The 17,964-nt window shown below is 43.3% G+C and overlaps 1 protein-coding gene across 6 annotated transcripts in view; it reads left to right on the top strand.

Moving 5' to 3' along the window:
- phf20l1 (PHD finger protein 20 like 1) overlaps positions 1-17,964 on the top strand; it is a 167,913-nt gene that overhangs the window by 59,744 nt on the left and 90,205 nt on the right. For 5 of the 6 annotated variants that reach the window (XM_038808819.1, XM_038808818.1, XM_038808821.1 and 2 more), the window contains one exon: positions 7,411-7,485. The exons of the other annotated variant lie outside the window; for it this stretch is intronic. In XM_038808819.1, the coding sequence (XP_038664747.1) occupies positions 7,411-7,485 (75 nt within the window). The remainder of the gene's footprint in view (positions 1-7,410; positions 7,486-17,964) is intronic. 6 annotated transcript variants of the gene reach the window in all.

Raw genomic sequence — 17,964 nt, 5'->3', positions numbered from 1 at the left:
TCTTTTATTGGTTGTGGAAATGTGTTATAATAACGCCACAGGGTTTAACTGCCAAGACATTTTATTAAACAGGAAAATAAGTTCATATTATCAGGACACATACTTATTTTTGAGTTAGTTATTAAACTTGGCTCTTTATGTTGTAGAAAATGCTGGCTCTTGACTGTTGTACAGAATTATGGCATATGTTGTATTTTTACAGAATAGATAGGTTATTTTCCTTTCACATCATTTAGAAAAAATTACCTGGCTTTTATCTCTTCCAAGCTACAGAGTAGCAAATTTGAAAAAAGACACACTAATAATGTTTTCCAAAAAAGTAACATGAAGCAACTGAATGTAAATACTTACTTTTTAAAGCGCATATTTGAAGCATTTTCAAAAGAGGTTTGCGGTTGATTTGAGTGGCATTCACCCCTCTCACCCAACCGTATGTATCAGTCTCAAACAAGCCAGTTGTTGGAGCGGTTGTGTTCACTTAAGTGTTTGATCTCAATGAGAGAAGCTGGTTTTAACCCTTGTATTGACGGGGAATGAACATGCTGTGAACAAAATAATGAATTTTTGCAACAATGCATTATCTGCGTTTTGGGTTCCCGGGGGAAAAGGGCATTAGAGTTACTTGGCTCGATTAGTTTTATTTTCAGTGCGATGCAAAAAAAAAGGGAGGAAGAAAAGAGTGGGAAGGGAAGACTTGCATTTATGTAACCTCTTTCTCGACCTTCGGTGGCCCGCATTTTCCAGCTGGTGAATGTATCTTTGAAGCATAGTCACTATTGAAATATTGGAATGTAGAGGAGGACTGCATATCTGAGGTTTTGCCTTGTCTGATTATCAGCATTGAAACCCTTCTCCCTATTTTGTCTTAAAATTGTTCAGGTTTGCAATTTAAAATTAAACATAATTTACAGCAAAGAACAAGTTGCCTTCAATTTGGATCTTGCGAGCTGTTTTTCTGAGATCAGTGGAAACTTTTGTTGGAGAAAAGAAGGAAAATAAGAGTATTTTCAGAAATTATACTTTCAGGACAACAACAACTGGTGCTTATATAGTGTAATTAAATGTCCCAGATGCTTCATAGTGTTATAAAGCAAGCTTTGGTGCTGGTTGAGCCCTGATAGGTGAAATTAGAGCTGACAAACAAAAGCTTGGTCGAGGAGGTAGGTTTCAAAGAGCATCTTAAAGGGGACAGGACAGGTCAAGAGACAGGTTTAAGAAGGGAATTCCAGAGCTTACGGTAAGGCACAGGCATCAATGATGAAGCACTTAAAATTGGAGATTTAAGGGTGGAGGAGCTTCTAGAGACGACAAGCCATGGAGGAATTTTAAAACAAAGATGGAGTTGTTGCCTAACCAGGAAATCATTCTAAGTCACTGAGCACAGGACTTGGGCAAGTAAGAACACTGGCAAGAGAGTTTTGGATGACCTCAAATGTACGGATGATAGAATTTGGGAGCCCGGCGAGAAAGGCATTGTAATAATCAAAGAAAATTAAGTGCAGAAGAGGCCCTTCGGCCCATCGAGTCCGCACCGACACATGAAAAACATCTGAGCTACCGAGCTAATCCATTTGCCAGCACTTGACCCATTGCCTTGATTGTTATGACATGCCAAGGGCTCATCCAGATACTTAAAGGATGTGAGGCAACCGGCCTTTACCACCCTCCCAGACAGTGCATTCCAGGCCGTCGCCACCTTCTGGGTAAATCCCTCCCCCCCCCCAAACTCCCACCCCTCACTTTGAACGTGTCCCCTCGTAACTGACCCTTCAACTAAGGGGAACAGCTGCTCCTTATTCACTCTGAGGTTTTCCTCATATCTCTCCTCAACCTCCTGCACCTCACCTTGAACTTTAAAACAAAAATCAACTTAGACTACCCAATTATTTTCTTTTCAATTAAAGGGTAATTTAGCATGGCCAATCCACCTACTGTGCACATCTTTTGGGCTATGGGGAGAATGTGCAAACTGCACACGGGCTGGGTCCTCGGTGCAGTGAAGCAGCAGTGCTAACCACTGCACCACTGTGCTGCCCTCCCTGACCTTGAACTTGTCCCCTTGTGACTGATCCTTCAATTGAAGGGAACAGCTGCTCCCTGTCCATGCCCCTCAAAATCTTGTACACCTCAATCAGGTCTCCCCTCAGTCTTCTCTGCTCCAACAAAAATAACCCAAGCCTATCCAACCTTTTTTCGTTACTTAAATATTTCATCCCAGGCAACATCACTTCTGTACCCCCTTGGGTGCAACACATCGGGTGCAATTACATCCTTCCTATAATGTAGCGACCAGTCTTGCACACAGTACTCCAGCTGTGGCCGTACCAAAGTTCTATGCAACTCCAGCATGACCTCCCTACTTTTGTAATCTATGCCTTAATTGGTAAAGGCATGTGTCCAAAAAGCCTTTTTCACCACCCTATTAACCTGCCATTCCTCCTTCAGAGATCCAAAGATGAACACGCCAAGTTCCCTTTATTCCTCAGAACTTCCCAGTGTCATATCATTTATTGAATACTTCCTTGTCACATTACTTCTAATGTGTATCACCTCTCACTTTTCAGGATTCGATTCCATCTGCCACTTATCTGTCCATTTGAACATCCCATCTATATGTAACCGAGGACACTCAGCCTCACCGTCAACCACCGAGCCAATCTTTGTCACCTGCAAACTTTCTGATCCCACCCCCCACATAGTGATCTATGTCGTTTATATAAATGGCGAATAATAAGGGACCTAGCACAGATCCCTGTGGTACGCCACTGGTCACTCACTTCCAGTCATTAAAGCAGCCGTCTGTCATCACCCTCTGACTATTCCAACTAATCCAATTTTGAATCTACCGTAACAAATGATCCTATATCCCATGTGTATTTGCCTTCTTGACAAGTCTCCCACGTGGGACCTTGTCGAAGGCTTTGCTGAAATAGTCACGGCTTCAGGTAAAAAAGGCATAGATGGGAGTCTCAACAGAAAATTAGCTGAGGCATTGGTTGAGCTAGATGTTACTGTTACTGGGGATATAAATAGGTGTTTTTAATGCTGAGATACAAGGTGAATATATAAGGTGATATATTCAGGGTCACATATGATGCCAGGGTTCAGCCTGAGACAGTTACTGGGAAGAGGGAAGGGTTCAGTAGCTGGGGAATGGAATTTGTAGCGGGACTGTGGACAATAAATTTGGCCTTCCCAATATTTAATTGAGTGGAAATTCTCATCCAGCACAAATGTTGAATAACAGTCTTTTGTGATGATGAAGGAATCAAAGGTTGAGATGTAGATCAAAAAATCTAGAGTGCAGAAGGAAGCCATTCGGCATATCGGGTCTGCACCAGCCCTTGGAAAGAACACCCTACCCAAGCCCACACCTCCACCCTATCACCGTAACCCAGTAACCCACCTAACCATTTTGGACACTAGGAGCAATTTAGCATGGCCAATCCACCTAACCTACACCTTTGGACTTTGGGAGGAAACCGGTGCACCTAGAGGAAACCCACGGTGAGAACGTGCAGACTCCGCTCAGACAGTAGCCCAAGTAGGAATCAAACCCAGGTCCCTGGTGGTGTGAAGCAAAAGTGCTAACCACGGCGAAGATGTATTGCGGCATGGGAGCACAGTGGTTTGCACAGTTGCTTCACAGCACCAGTGTCCCAGGTTCGATTCCAGGCTTGGGTCACTCTCTGTGCGAAGTCGGCACGTTCTCTCCGTGTCTGCGTGGGTTTCCTCCGGGTGCTCTGGTTTTTTCCCACAAGTCCCGAAAGACGATCTTGTTAGGTGAATTGGACATTCTGAATTCTCCCTCCGTGTACACGAACAGTGTGACGACTATGGGATTTTCACAGAGCCTGATTGCAGTGTTAATGGAAGCTTACTTGTGATACTAATAAAGATTATTATTATAATATTTGAATATTGTGTTTCTGTGATGTAACAGAGGGGTCACTATGTGGATGAGAATTAAGAGCTGTAAATAAATGAATAGATTACTGCATCTAATGTATCTCCAGTAGCCATTGTAACAGGAAGCAAAAGGTCTTGTGGTTAACCTGTAGGAATTTGACACTGGAGTAGCCCTTGAGTAAACAATGAAAGAACAACCCTTTATGCCAGAATTTTGTTACGTTTTCTAAAACAGGTTCCAAGGATTTAGTGTTGCTATGAATTTCGTTAAAAATGTGACATGGCAAACTCTACTCAATCCAGCTCTTGGGTAGACCTTATACAAGTCACTGTACCCACCCTTACATTTACTGAATCTCCGGAAGGAAGGTTTTGAATTTTGAACTTTGTGGACAATTATGATAAACTCCATGGTGCCGATCTTACAGCTTACGTAAGAAACCTTGAACAAGGTATGCCTGCATTAGTTGAACTTCCTGTGTGAGACCCTGCACCTGTCCTTCATGACACAAGGTTGCCAGGTGATAGATTTCGTAGTGTCCTTGCAGAAAATTGACTACAAGGTTTTGCTTCGCAAAGTGGAATACTTAAATAGTTGCTAGTACATTAATCATTTGGAGGGAAGCTCTCTGTACATTTACATTTCTGCAGTTTATGAAGTCTGATCATGGAGATCACAGTGTCACAAGTGAGCTGGTTGTAGTTATTGCAGGTCAATCATCTCCTTCCCAGGACATGACAACAGGAGTTCCTCAGGGTAGTGTCCTAGGCCCAACCGCCTTCAGCTGTTTCATTCATCACCTTCGCTCCATCACAAGCCAGAAGTGGGGATGTTCATGGATGATTACGTAACATTCAGCACCATTCACGACGCAAATACTGAAGCAGTCTGTGTCCATATGTAGCAAGACCGGGACAATATTCAGACTTGGGTTGATAAGTGGCAACCTCTCTCTCTCTCTCTCTCTCTCTCTCTCTCTCACTCTCACTCTCACTCTCACTCTCACTCTCACTCTCACTCTCACTCTCACTCTCTCTCTCCCCCCCCAACCAACTCTCACCCAGTGCCATTCATCTGATCCCCGTTTGTGGGGACCAGTGCTGAACTGCACCCGGCTGAGGCCTCCTCGGCGAGGCTGGCAGATGCGTAGTGGCTGTTCGATCCAGCATCAGCTGAGTTATGTGGGCTTCTAAACTCACTTGACTCTGGGGGTGGGGGGGAACCCAGATCGTGACGACTAGTGAGATCTGGTTGCATCTCGCGAGGCGCAACGAGCATCGCGAATCCCGGGAGAAGTGTCTCCTGGGTTCTACCGGTTGATGCCTGCCCTAATTCCGGTGCGATGTGACTGGTAAATCGTGCCCAATGTTATGGAGATGGACAGAGGCAGTTTTGGCAAGGAGAATGTAAAGCTTTGCTCCAGTTCATACAGGGCACTGAATTTGCTCAGAATCCAGTTAGTGTGTGAAGTATTTTAGTGTGAATTCAAAAGTGGATAGGTTTGCTCATTCAGGCTGTGATGTTGGACAGGCTTTAAACAAGTACATTAAGGGAAGATGGGTGAAAGAACAAAAGGAAAGGTCTGTGATAGGGTGGAAGACAAAAAAAAAGTGTAAGGACAAAGGAAATTGTAATGGCACAAGAAACAAAAGATGTGTCTGGAGGAGGTGTGAATGGCAGAATGATGAACAGCTGCTGTCTGAATATAAAAGCAAATCTCCAAAGGAAATGAGAGCAGAGGTTATTTACTAATCAAAAGATTAGGTGCTGTTCATCAGCTTGAACATAAATAAAAACCGAAAATGCTGGAAGAATTCAGCAGGTCTGGCAGCACTTGTGGAGAATGAAACAGTTACCGTTTAGAATCCCGTATGACTGCGAAGTTCTGAAGAAAAATCATACAAACTCGAAACGTGAATCACAGAATAAGGAACTAAGACTCCAATTCTGACCTTTGTTTTGGATCCATCCCTGATTCGAGATATATCCTAGACATTCAACATTCCTCAAACCGCTGTTCTTACTGCACCCGAAAATTCACACTCAATGCCATGTGTTAGCAAAACTGACACTTTCTATCTCAAAGCTCTCCTGCTCTGCAGTTTCATCTCATCTGATCTTTCAACAAAAAAATATTTATTTTGGGTATGAAGTGAGCTTCAGCAACTTGTGTGTCAGTACACCTCCAAATCCTTCCCCCTTCACTTGCCTCTGACCTGATCCCTCTTATTTTAACCTCTTGCCATACGTTTGCAATAACCTCTGATTTTCTGCCCTCTGACCATGACCTTCATCAAAGGACTCAGCTTCATCTCCTTACCTTCACTTCAGTGAATTTCAAGCTCGACATGATGCTGAACTCTCCCTCTATTGCCATCACTTCTGCACCCATTTCTTTGGCAAGGTGTCTACCAGTATACAGGACCCTTTAATGAGTTTTTAATATTCTGTCTCCACCTGAGTGTCTTCCTCTGGTCTCTTCTGCGCTCTCAGATATTTTCATTGCGAACCACCAAAATCACGATGGTGACTCAATTTCTCAGTTTCCCTCACAGCTGTCTCCTTCTAAACTTGCTGCATTCCTTTCTCTAAGATTCTCTTTTGAATCTGCTGATGAGGGTGGTGCTGTTCTGGTGAATTTACATCTGTCTTGTGTAATTGCTTTCGCTAGGGGCTCAATAGCTATTGCGAACGGTAACGGGGATAAATAACGGGCAACCCTGCCTAGTTCCTCGCAGGAGACAGAAATTCTCAGATCTGTAACTGCTTGTAAGAAGTGCTGCCAGAGGACTTGCATCTGTATCCACAAAACATACTTCTCTCCCAAACCAAACTTCTGCAGCAGATAAAATAAATAATAATAATCTTTATTCGTGTCCGTACAGGCAGCGACCCAAGCCAGGAATCGAATCCGGGACCCTCGTGCTGTGAAGCAACTGCTAACCACTGTGCTACCGTGCCGCCCGTAATTTTGTTCTAACCAATCAAAAGTTTTCGCTGCATCTAAGGAGATCATCAACCTATATAACGTCTGCTTTTAATCAACTCGAATGACATTTAATAATCTCCTCACATTGTTACACAAATTTGGTCCTTTATGAGCCCAGTTTGATTGCTCTGGATCATAGGGAGAAATCCTTTTTAGCGCTGCGCCAACACTTTAGACAACAATTTCAAATCTACATTCGGGAATGAGATTAGCTATAGGATGCACATACTTCAGAATTCTTGCCTGGCTTCAGAATTAAGAAAATATTTGCTAATTCGTGGGAAGAGAGGGTTGGCCTATCACGAGAGACTAAATTGTTTTGGTCTGTATTCCTTTGATGTTAGAATACTGAGGGGTTACCTTATTCAAGCATATAAAATCCTTAGGTGGATTCACAAGGTAGATGGTGAGATTTTTTTCACTGGTGAGGGAATCTGAAACAAGGGTACATAGCTACAAGATAAAGCGCCGGTCATTTAAAACTGAGATGAGCAGAAATTTCTTCCCGCAGAGGGTGGTGAATCTCTGGAATTCTCTGTCCTGGAGGGTGGCGGAAGCTGGATCATTAGAAGCATTTCAAGTGGAGGTGGGTAAATATTTGGTAGATCGAGGAATGGAGGGCTGTGGGGAAATGGTACAGAAAAGTAGTTGGGGCGGCACAGTGGTTAATACTGCTGCCTCACAGCTCCAGACACCTGGGTTCAATTCCGGCCTCGGGTGACTGTCTGTGTGGAGTTTGCACTTGCTCCCCGTGTCTGCGTAGGTTTCCTCCGGGTGTTTCGGTTCCTCCCAGAGTCCAAAGATGTGGTGCAGGTTAGGTGGATTGACCATGCTAAATTGCCCCTTAGTAGAGTTACTGGGTTAAGGGGATAGGGTGGAGGCGTGGGCGTAAGTAGGGTGCTCTTTCCAAGGGCCGGTGCAGACTCGGGCGGAATGCCCTCCTGCACTGTTTGATTCTGATTCTATGAAAAGGAGTTGAGACCAGCATAGAACAGCCATGATCATGTTGAATGGTGTAGCAGGCTGGAAGGGCCTGGTGGCATGCTCCTTCTTCTAATTCTTCTGTTGCTTCTCTGAGGTTCTGTGGTTGCATACCTGCTTCATATGGGTGATTTTACATGTACATCAGCAGATCCATTAGCAAGTGCTTAAATTCCTTATAAAATTCACATCCAAAACCAGTGGGCCTAGGACCTTACCAGATTGAAGCTCCTTCAAAGCAAGAGTCACTTGCCCTCTAGAAATTGGATCATTCTGGACCAACCTTTGGTTCTCGGAGGTGTTGGGAGTTTAAGGGAGGAGAAGTGTCAATGCATCCCCAGACTGGCCTGTTTTATATAAATCGGCATTAAAAACCTTTAAATACCTTGATGTTCTCTGTTTTAATCGTTCTCTTTCACTTGGTGTCCATGACAGAAAGTATAGCCCTATGGTGTCACCCTCTTCCTAGTTAGAATAGCCAGAAATCTACTCGGTTTGTTTCCAAATTGCGATAACTTTTGTTTGCTAAACTTTAAACTCTCAGCAGGTTCAGTTAACAAGGAATCCAGCGCTGTTTGAATTGCATTAATTTATTTTAGCCAACGGTTAGGATTACTGCCATAATCCCTCTCTGTTTCAGTCAATTTTACTTCCAACCGACGCTGTCGCTCCAACATTTTGCGTCTTTTCTTGGCCATACATGAAATGACTAGCCCCCTAGCATGAGCCTTACCAGTTTCCCACAGGATTGAGGGGCTTACATCAGAGAGGGAATTGACTGAGTAACGGTGATCACATTCAGTCTTAATGTGCGAGGTAAAAAAAAAACTATCTCCAAACAAAGACACACCAAATCTAGAAAACCTAGGTTCAGGATGGGGGGAGCCGCCTTAAGTTTAGAAATGATAGAAAAACAGATGCATGTTCAGAGATCACAGTACTACCTATGGTGCAGGAAGCCATCAAGTTTAGAATTGTTTTTGGCATGAAGAAAGTGTCAATTCCGCAGGGATCAGTGCTAGGTCCGTTGCTGTTTGTAGTATAGTTTGTAGTATCTATAAATGATTTGGTGGAAATGTAACTGGTCTGATTAGTAAGTTTGCGGACAGCACAAAGGTTGGTGGAATTGCAGACAGCGATGAAGAGGATATAGCAGGATGTAGATCAGTGGAGACTTGGGTGGACAGATGACAGATGGCGTTTAATCCAGACAAAAGTGAGGTAATGCATTTTGGAAGGTCGTATTTACGGGTGGTAAATATACAGTAAATGGCTGAACCCTTGAGAGTATTGACAGGCAGAGGGATCTGGATGTACAGGTCCACAGATCACTGAAAGTAGCAACGTAGATGGAGAAGGTAGTCAAGAATGCATACAACATGCTTTCATCGGCCGGGGCATTGAGTATAAAGCTTAGCAAGTCATGCTGCAGCTGTACAGAACCTTAGTTAGGCCACACTTGGGATATAGTGTTCAATTCTGGTCGTCACACTACCAGAAAGGTGTGGAGGCTTTGGAGAGGGTACAGAAGAGGTTTACCAGGATGTTGCCTGGTATGGAGGGTATTAGCTGTGAGGACAGGTCGGATAAACTCTGTTTGTTCTCACTGCAACGATGAAGGGTGAGGGGTGACCTGATAGAGGTCTACAAAATTATGAAGGGCATGGACAAAGTTGATAGTCAGAAGCTTTTTCCAGGGATTGAAGAGTCAATTACATGGGGACATAGGTTTAAGGTGCGAGGGGCAAAGTTTAGAGGAGATATGCAGGATATGTTTTTGTACACAGAGGTTTGTGGGTGCCTGGAATTCGCTGCCGGAGGACATGGTGGAAGCAGGTACAATAGTGATGTCTAAGGGACATCTTGACAAATACGTGAATAGGATGGGAATAGAGGGATACGGTTCTAGTATAACAGTTCTAGTATAACATTGGTGGGAGCAGAACAGAATCCTTAGGGTATAGTTTTTGCCACACATCTGAATACCCCATCTCTGTGCAAACTGACGCTCGAGCCCTTGCTTGTTGGGTGGGAGGATTTCTGGTTACTGGGAGTTTGCCCACCAAGGGGTTAAATGACCGTTAACGTCCCCACTGATAAAAGGAATTAGCCAACGCTAAATCAGCAAAGTCCATGAAGCCACAAAATCAGGGGAATAATTTGGTGGATATACACATTCGTTATTGAGACAAATTCCCCATATAAAACTCCCTGGACAATCACATCCGTACCCTCCTTGTCCTTCACAGTCCTCCAGTTTGAACGACACATTTTTATTGACTAACACTGCAACATCCTGACTACTGGCCAAGAACGAGTCAAATAACCCCACCCAGCCACTCTTCAGCTTTAAGTGCTCATTGCCATCTAAATAAGTTTCCTGCAACAAAGCTATGTCAACTTTTTCTTTTTTAAGGAAAGAAAAGATCTTTTTTTCTCAACAGGATGATGTATGCGCCGCACATTTCCAAATTTTCAAAGTAGTTACCGCCATTGTTCAGTCCACCAAAGAAAGTATAGGATGAGCTTTTCCCACCCAATTCGGGTGTGCCCCGAAACATATTGCCCCCATTTCCAGTTATGCCAGAGGTATCAGTGACACATTGACATATTTTTCTCAGAAAGTAGACCTGCCTGTACATTGCAAGAACCAGTTAGTGATGTTCTTTCCTCCCAAAATGAAAAAAAAAATAGAAAACATTCACCATGACATTAGTTTTAAGGGGACATTCCTCAACACACCTATAGGGCTACCCCTACAATTTTTCCTTCATTACACCTCAGAGTCATTCTCCTCAAAAAGAGGAGATAAAATGTGCCAGAATAAGGATGAGTACTTAATACTGTTCCCTCATTCTGATCCACCCATTCGGACTTAAACCACTTGTCCACCCTCCGGCAGTGACACTACTCATATTTATCATGATTACGGCAAGGAGATCATAAAGCATAGATTACCATCATGAATGTATGGATAAGAAGAAAAGACAGGTCTAACACACAGCCCTAGTACCATACCATCCAGACAGCGCTCCCCTTAACTAGAAGGAGCATGCTGAGGAGTGTTTTCCATTCAAAATAAATGGAAGTCCTTAAGGTTCTCGAGGATATAACTTTCATTATAGTGCTCGCTTGCTAATGCATCTCAGCTAACATGACAAATAGCATAAGATCAGGCAGGAAATATAATAACAAGGGATAGAGTCTGGAGTGTATAGTGAACTGCAGATTGTTACTCCAGGTTATTGCCTTCCACAGAGTTCATTAAGCATTAGGCAGGTTGTTGAATGTCTTTACAGAGTTGTCAGATGCCACCCTCAGTGTATCAGGATAAAGCAGTCCCAACCGCCTGGAGTCGCATTCTAACTTGATCAAAGCCTCTACACTTATTCCGTTACATTGCAGCTGAGAAATCTTGGAAGAAAGGGAGCTTCACCCCTTCATGCAGCAAGGCCCCACCATGCTTCGCTGTTTCCAATACGCTTTGGTGATCTCTGAAGTTATGAAAATTAATAATTACGGGCTGGGGATGCTGATTGCCCACCCAGGCCACAAAGACTGGATACGATGTGCCCTTTCTAACCAACATGCCCATCTTTCCAGCTTAATAAAGCGTAGCAGCCGGTTCTCAAAATGGAGAGCTTGCCCTCCACTCCTTCTGGTAAACCGACAACCTGGACATTTTCTTCTGGCCTTGGTTGTCCAGATCATCCAGGATCTCTGACAAATTATGTAGTTGGTTTTCCAAGGATTGCAAGTGGGCTTCAACTGAGGAAGTTACATTTTTGACGAGATTCTCCTCCGCTTCAATGAGCCTCTTACTAATATTCTGCAGTTCAATCTCATGAGCACTGATATTCTGAGCCAACGAGCCAAGTTTGTAGTAAATGACTTCAGTAATATTAGCTGTCATCAGCTGTAATACCTTCGAGAGTGACGGATCGAAAGTCTGTTCGAGGATCAAGTCGATGATTTTCTTAGGACTCCTTGGCATTTTGTCGCCAGTGTTTAGCCAAAGATTTCCAGGGACATACTATGGAGTATTAACTCCCAAATTAGGTGTATGTGGGCCATGTAAGCATGATTAATGAAAGGATTAGGATGAGTAGTAGCCAAAGCACATGGAAAGGCTGCTATTCCCACACCTGCATCACATGACACCCCCCACGCCTTGTGTCTCCATTCCTGCTGGTAGGCTATTGAGAAATATTCACTAATTCCCTCAGCTACCTTGACTACGCTCCCTTGCACCCTATTTCCAATGAGGACTGTATTCCAGTCTGGTTTAGGGGCTGGTTTAGCACAGGGCTAAATTGCTGGCTTTGAAAGCAGACCAAGGCAGGCCAGCAGCACGGTTCAATTCCTGTACCAGCCTCCCCGAACAGGCGCCGGAATGTGGCGACTAACAGTAACAGTAAATTTCACAGTAACTTCATTTGAAGCCTACTTGTGACAATAAGTGATTTTCATTTCATTTTTCAGTCTCTCAATTTCTCCATCTCTATTGCTATTGTCCTAAAGATGCAACCTTCCATAGCAACACTTATGTCTTTTTGCCTCAACTGAGAATTTCTTTGCATCGTGGTTGAAGGGCCATTGACCAAGTCCATCCTCCTATAACCTAGAACTACGCTAAATGTTTCACTCATTCTCACTTTCCATTCCAGCCTTCGTGTTCAACAGATCACCATTTGCCACTTCTGTCACCTCCAGTGTGGGGCCAACATCACACATCTTCCCCTCCCCCATCCCATTTAGAAGGGCCCATACCCACCAGAGAATCGTGGTCCACCTCTCAATCAATCCCAGTACTCCTCTTCCCAGGTCAGCTCTCCGTGCACAAGATGAAAATCTGCCCCCTCACCTCTTCTCTCCTCACCATCCATGGCCCCAAACACTGCTTCCAGTGTAAAATTGTGTACGTTGTTCAACTTGGTGCACATATTTGCTGCTCACAATACTGTGTGCTCTACATTGGGGAGATGAAGTGCAGGTGGGTGATCATTTTGTGGAACAATTCCATTTGATATGCAAGCATTATCCTGAACTTCCATGTCATTTTAATTTTCCACTTTGCTCCCACGCTGACCTCTTTACAGCACTGAGCAGACCAGAGCCTCCTGGACTCAACACAGTTCAACAATTTCAAATTGCAATTTATTCCCCCGATTCTCTTTGCAGATTCTGGTTTTCCTCTTCACTTTTTTCTGTTTTTGTTTTGGGATTGCAACTGTTCATCACCCTGCCACCTCCTTTTTTTATTTCTTTACTTGAACTCTACCACTCTCTTCGCACGTTTGTCATGTGGGCTCTTCTCATTCCACCCTAAAATCAGACCTTTTTCCCCCAACTTTAACCTGCTTGAAACCTATTATATTTCTAGCTTTTCCTTCTGATTTAAAAAGTCACAGGCCTGAAACATTTGACACTTTCTCCCTCCACAGCTGCTGTCAGACCTTCTGAGCGCTTCCAATGTTTTCTGTTCTTATAATGGAAGCTATCTTTTTTCAGTAAACACAAAATATATTTTGTGGCTCGGCACAACATCGAGGGCCGAAGGGCCTGTTCTGTGCTGTACTGTTCTATGTTCTATATTGGGAAAACGCTTAATTGCAGAAGACAGAAAAGCCAGCCTTTATATTTATATTTACATTTATATTCTGGCCGTCCCAAAGCACTAAAAAATTATTTTTCATGGGACATGGGCATCGCTGGCTAGGCTAGCATTTTTTATTTTCCATCCCCAGTTGTCCCTGAGAATATGGTTGTGAGCTGCCACCTTGAGTCTCTGCATGCCGTGTGCTGCTTACATACCCACAGTGCTGTAAGGGATGTAGTTCCAAGATTTTGACCCAGTGATGGTGAAGGAACGGCGATTGTAGTTCCATGTCACTTGTGTCTGGGAGGAAAAATTGGAGGTGGTGGTGTTCCTATGCATCTGCTGCCCTTGTCCTTCCAGTGGTATAGGTTGCAGATTTGGAAGGTACTATTGAAGGAGCCTTGGTGAGTCGCTGCATTGCATCTTGTTGATGGTACGCATTGCTGCCACTGTGCATTGCTGGTGGAGGGAGTGGATGTTGAAGGATTGGGTGCCAGTCAAGCGAGCTGCATTGGCCTGGAATGTGTTGAGCTTCTTGAGTGTTCGAGCTGCACTCATCCAGGCAAGTGGAGAATATTCCATGACACTCCTGATGTGTGCCTTGTAGATGATCAACAGGCTTTGGGGAATCAGGAGATGAGTTGGTCTCTGCAAAATTCCCAGTCTCTTTACTGGCAATCGAGTACTCTTTGAACTGTAATTATTGGTGTAGTGTAGGAAACATTGTAGCCAATTTGCACAACACAATTCCTCAAGCAACAATGATTATGACCAAATAATCTCTTAATGATGCTAGTTGAGGAATGAATATCAGTCAGGAAACTGTGGAAAACCTATCCATCTGCATGTCATTGAATCTTTTACGTACACTTGAATGGAAAGGCAGGGCCTTGATTTTAATGCCTCAATGACCCACTCCCTCATTTCATATTCGGTGTGTCATCCATCATTGGCAGATGTCAGAATATTTGTCTGTCTTTCCCATCATTAGCATACTTAAATCAGGCTTCTATAATGCAATTGTGAATTCTACAAAAAATTAACAACAGTTGAACTGTTTAGGGGAACCCTACAGTGAAACCAAGACTAGATTCAGTGGCACTTTATTCCTGTATTCAAAGGCGAAATGGGGAGATCTGAATAAAGGTTTGTTGTGCACAGCTGCTTTCCTGCTCCACTCTGGGAAAATTGTTTGGGGTTAGAGAACTTGTTGTTAGAGACTTACGTCTATAGTGTGGAAGTGTTTCACACACAGCATTACGATGAGTGATGCCATTGCTGCTTCAGGTTGGACTTTGCGTGAGCAAGAGAATGAGAACAACACGGGCATGCCGTAGAGGGAGTTGCAGGTGGAAAACAGAGAAGGGAGCCATGTGATGTACAAAGAAATGTCGCAAGAGGCACCATCCTAATGATTTACACAGAGGCTCAGTTTCTTTGACCTCGTAAAGGACAAGTGCTTCCAAGAGTTGCAGTTGTCACGCCTGGTGGTCAAACATTGACCGAAAGTGACCCATCTACTGGGCCTGTTGGCCATGCATTACCAGTGGTCATGAGAGCCAATTTCAATTCAATTTATTCTCCTCTGATCCTTTCCTGGGCTCTATCAGTGACATAGCAACGGTCTCATAGTCAACTGTAAAATGCATTAGGTAGGTATCTGATTATTTTTCATAGCTGGGGGTTATGTAAACTTTCCTGATGATGACGTTAGCTAGAATGAGCTGGCTACCTACAGGTGCAAGGTGCCATCAGCCGCATGCATGTGGTAACCAGAGAATTTCAAGTCAGTGTATATTTAGCATGGCCAATCCAAATCAATATATTTCATACTGTCAAAGTTGAGCTTGTGTGCAAAAGACTGTTCAGTCAGATACCCTGAAAGTAGCCATGCTTTTCTATCGCAGCAGCCCAACATCCCTCACGTGTGCTCAGATGTGGAATCAGGCTTAAACAGTGGCTGTTCTTTAGCAAATCTTCAAATCTTGCTCATGGTACCTCTGAGGAACCCTGCAGATATATGCTGGGAGTGCTACAATGCGAGCCATGTAACTAGATGTATCAGCAAGCAAACCATTGGCATACCCAAGTTGCTCTTCAGGTACATGGACAAGTCTGGAGGCATACTTCATATGATATACTTTATAATAATCTTTATTGTCACAAGTAGGCTTGCATTTACTGCAAAAAGCTCCTAGTCACCACATTCCGGCACCTGATCGGGTAAATAGAGGGAGAATTCAGAATGTCCAATTCACCTAACAGGTACATCTTTTGAGACTTGTGGTAGGAAACTGGAGCATCCGGAGGAAACCCATGCAGACACTGGGAGAACATGCAGACTCCGCACAGACAGTGACCTAAGCTGGGACCCTGGAGCTGTGAAGCCATAGTGCTAACCACTATGGTACTGTGCTGCCCACCAGAAACAAACCATTCAGTTCAACCAGTCCATGCTGTGTTTATGCTTTACTTGAGCTTCCCCCTGTCTTTCCTCATTACAACCCCCTCTACCCTTCCCTCCCATGCTTGTCTAGTTCCCCCTCAAATGCAATGGTTTTTCGCTTCAAACACTCCACGTGGCACTGAGTTCCAGATTGTTATCAATCTTTGGTGGAGAATTTTCCTTTTGATTCCTTGGTGACTGTCTTATATTGATGGCCTCCAGTTATGTTCTCCCGTACAAGAGGAACCATTTTGTATACACTTATCAAAATCTTTTAGAATTTTAGAAGACCGCTGTTAAGTAACCTCTTAGCTGTCTTTTCCCACAAGAGAAGAGACTGAGCCTAATGAACCTTTCCAATGTGTAGTCCAGATTTTTCTGGTACCTCCTTTTGAATCATTTCTCTCCAGGACCTCTACATCTTCCTTATGATATGTTGACCAGAACTTCACACAGTAAATGGGCGATACTGTGATACTGCTGCCTCACAGTGCCAGAGACTCTGGATTCAATTCCGTCCTTGGCTGACTATCTGTGTGGAGTTTGCGCATTCTGCAAGTGACTGTGTGGATTTCCTTTGTGTGTTCCAGTTTCCACCCACAGTCCAAAGATGTTCAGGTTAGATGGATTGGCCATGTTAAATTGCCCTATTAATGTCCAAACATTTGCAGGTTAGGTGGAGTTATGGGGTTACAAGGATAGGGCGATGCAGTGGGCCTAGGTAGGAAGCTCTTTCAGAGGGTCGATGCAGACTCAATGGGCCAAATGGCTTCTTTCTGCACTGTAGGGAATATATGGATTCTACATGTGGTCCAACCATAGTTCAATACAGGTTCCGCATAACTTACCTATTTTTAAATTCTATCCCTCTGGAAACCAACCCTTGTGCTTGGTTTGCTTTTTATGCTCTTGCTAATCAGTAGCTCAACGTTTAGTTACCCAGCCTACACTTGCAATGTCTGACTTATGTGAGACCTCCTTATTCGTCCTACCAATATGTACCACCTCTCTTTTATCTGTGTTGAACTTCATTTACCAATTATTTTCCCTTTCTGCAGGTTTATTAATGCCCTCCTGTAACTTGCTGCAGTCTTCCACCATAATAATTATCCTTCACACACCACCCCTCCCATCCCCCCAATTTAGTGTCCTCCAAATTTAGAAATTGTTTTGATTCCAAAGGTCAAATTAATGATGTAACTCGTGAAGAGCAGTGATTCCAGCATTGATACTTGTTGAACAACACTTCCCATCTTCTGCCATTCTGAATACCTATTATCCTTTGCTCCCAATGTCTGCTTTCCATCCTGAAGCCAACTAGCAATCCATTCTGCCATGTCTCATGACTCCAAATTATCTAACCTTATTCATTAGCCTCTGATGAGATATCTTATCAAACACCTTGTGAAAATTCAGATAAATTAGATCATACTGCATTGCCACTGTCTAGTCTCTATGTGCATCTTTAAAAAGGTTCACCAAGGCTGGTGAGGCAAGATTTTCCCTTTTGAAATCCATGCTGACTATTCATTAATAGATCTCATTTCTAGATGTTCTTCTATTCTCCCCTTAAGTAAGGATCCCATTGTTTTTCCTATCATTGATTAAATTGACTGGTCTGTAATTCCATAAACATATTCTGCCCCTTAAATATAGGAATTACATTAACTATCTGCCAGATGTTTGGCACTATACCTTTTTTCTGACAGGTTATTCAATATGAGTAGTTGTGCCTCTGCTGTCTCTTGGCTAGATTCATTAAAAAAAAACATTGATGCAGCTCATCAGGACCAGGGACTTTTGTCGTTTTGAAGTCATTCTTATTGAACACATCCTCTTTTTTTTGTTAATTTAAATGCAATTACCTCATTTCTCACCTCATTCAATGCCATGTTTAATTTTCATGCTTAAAAAGGAATATATGGTACACCATTGGCCGTTTCCTTGAAACTGGATTATTTTTGTTGATTTCTGCTTGTGTGTTCCTATTTTTACATTCTGTCATGTGCTGATGAGACTTGCAAGACATTTAAGAATTG

The sequence above is a fragment of the Scyliorhinus canicula genome, chromosome 10 (assembly GCF_902713615.1).
Source record: "Scyliorhinus canicula chromosome 10, sScyCan1.1, whole genome shotgun sequence".
NCBI lineage: Eukaryota > Metazoa > Chordata > Chondrichthyes > Carcharhiniformes > Scyliorhinidae > Scyliorhinus > Scyliorhinus canicula.
Note: the sequence above shows the minus strand (reverse complement) of the source record. Positions and strands in the feature narration are given on the sequence as shown.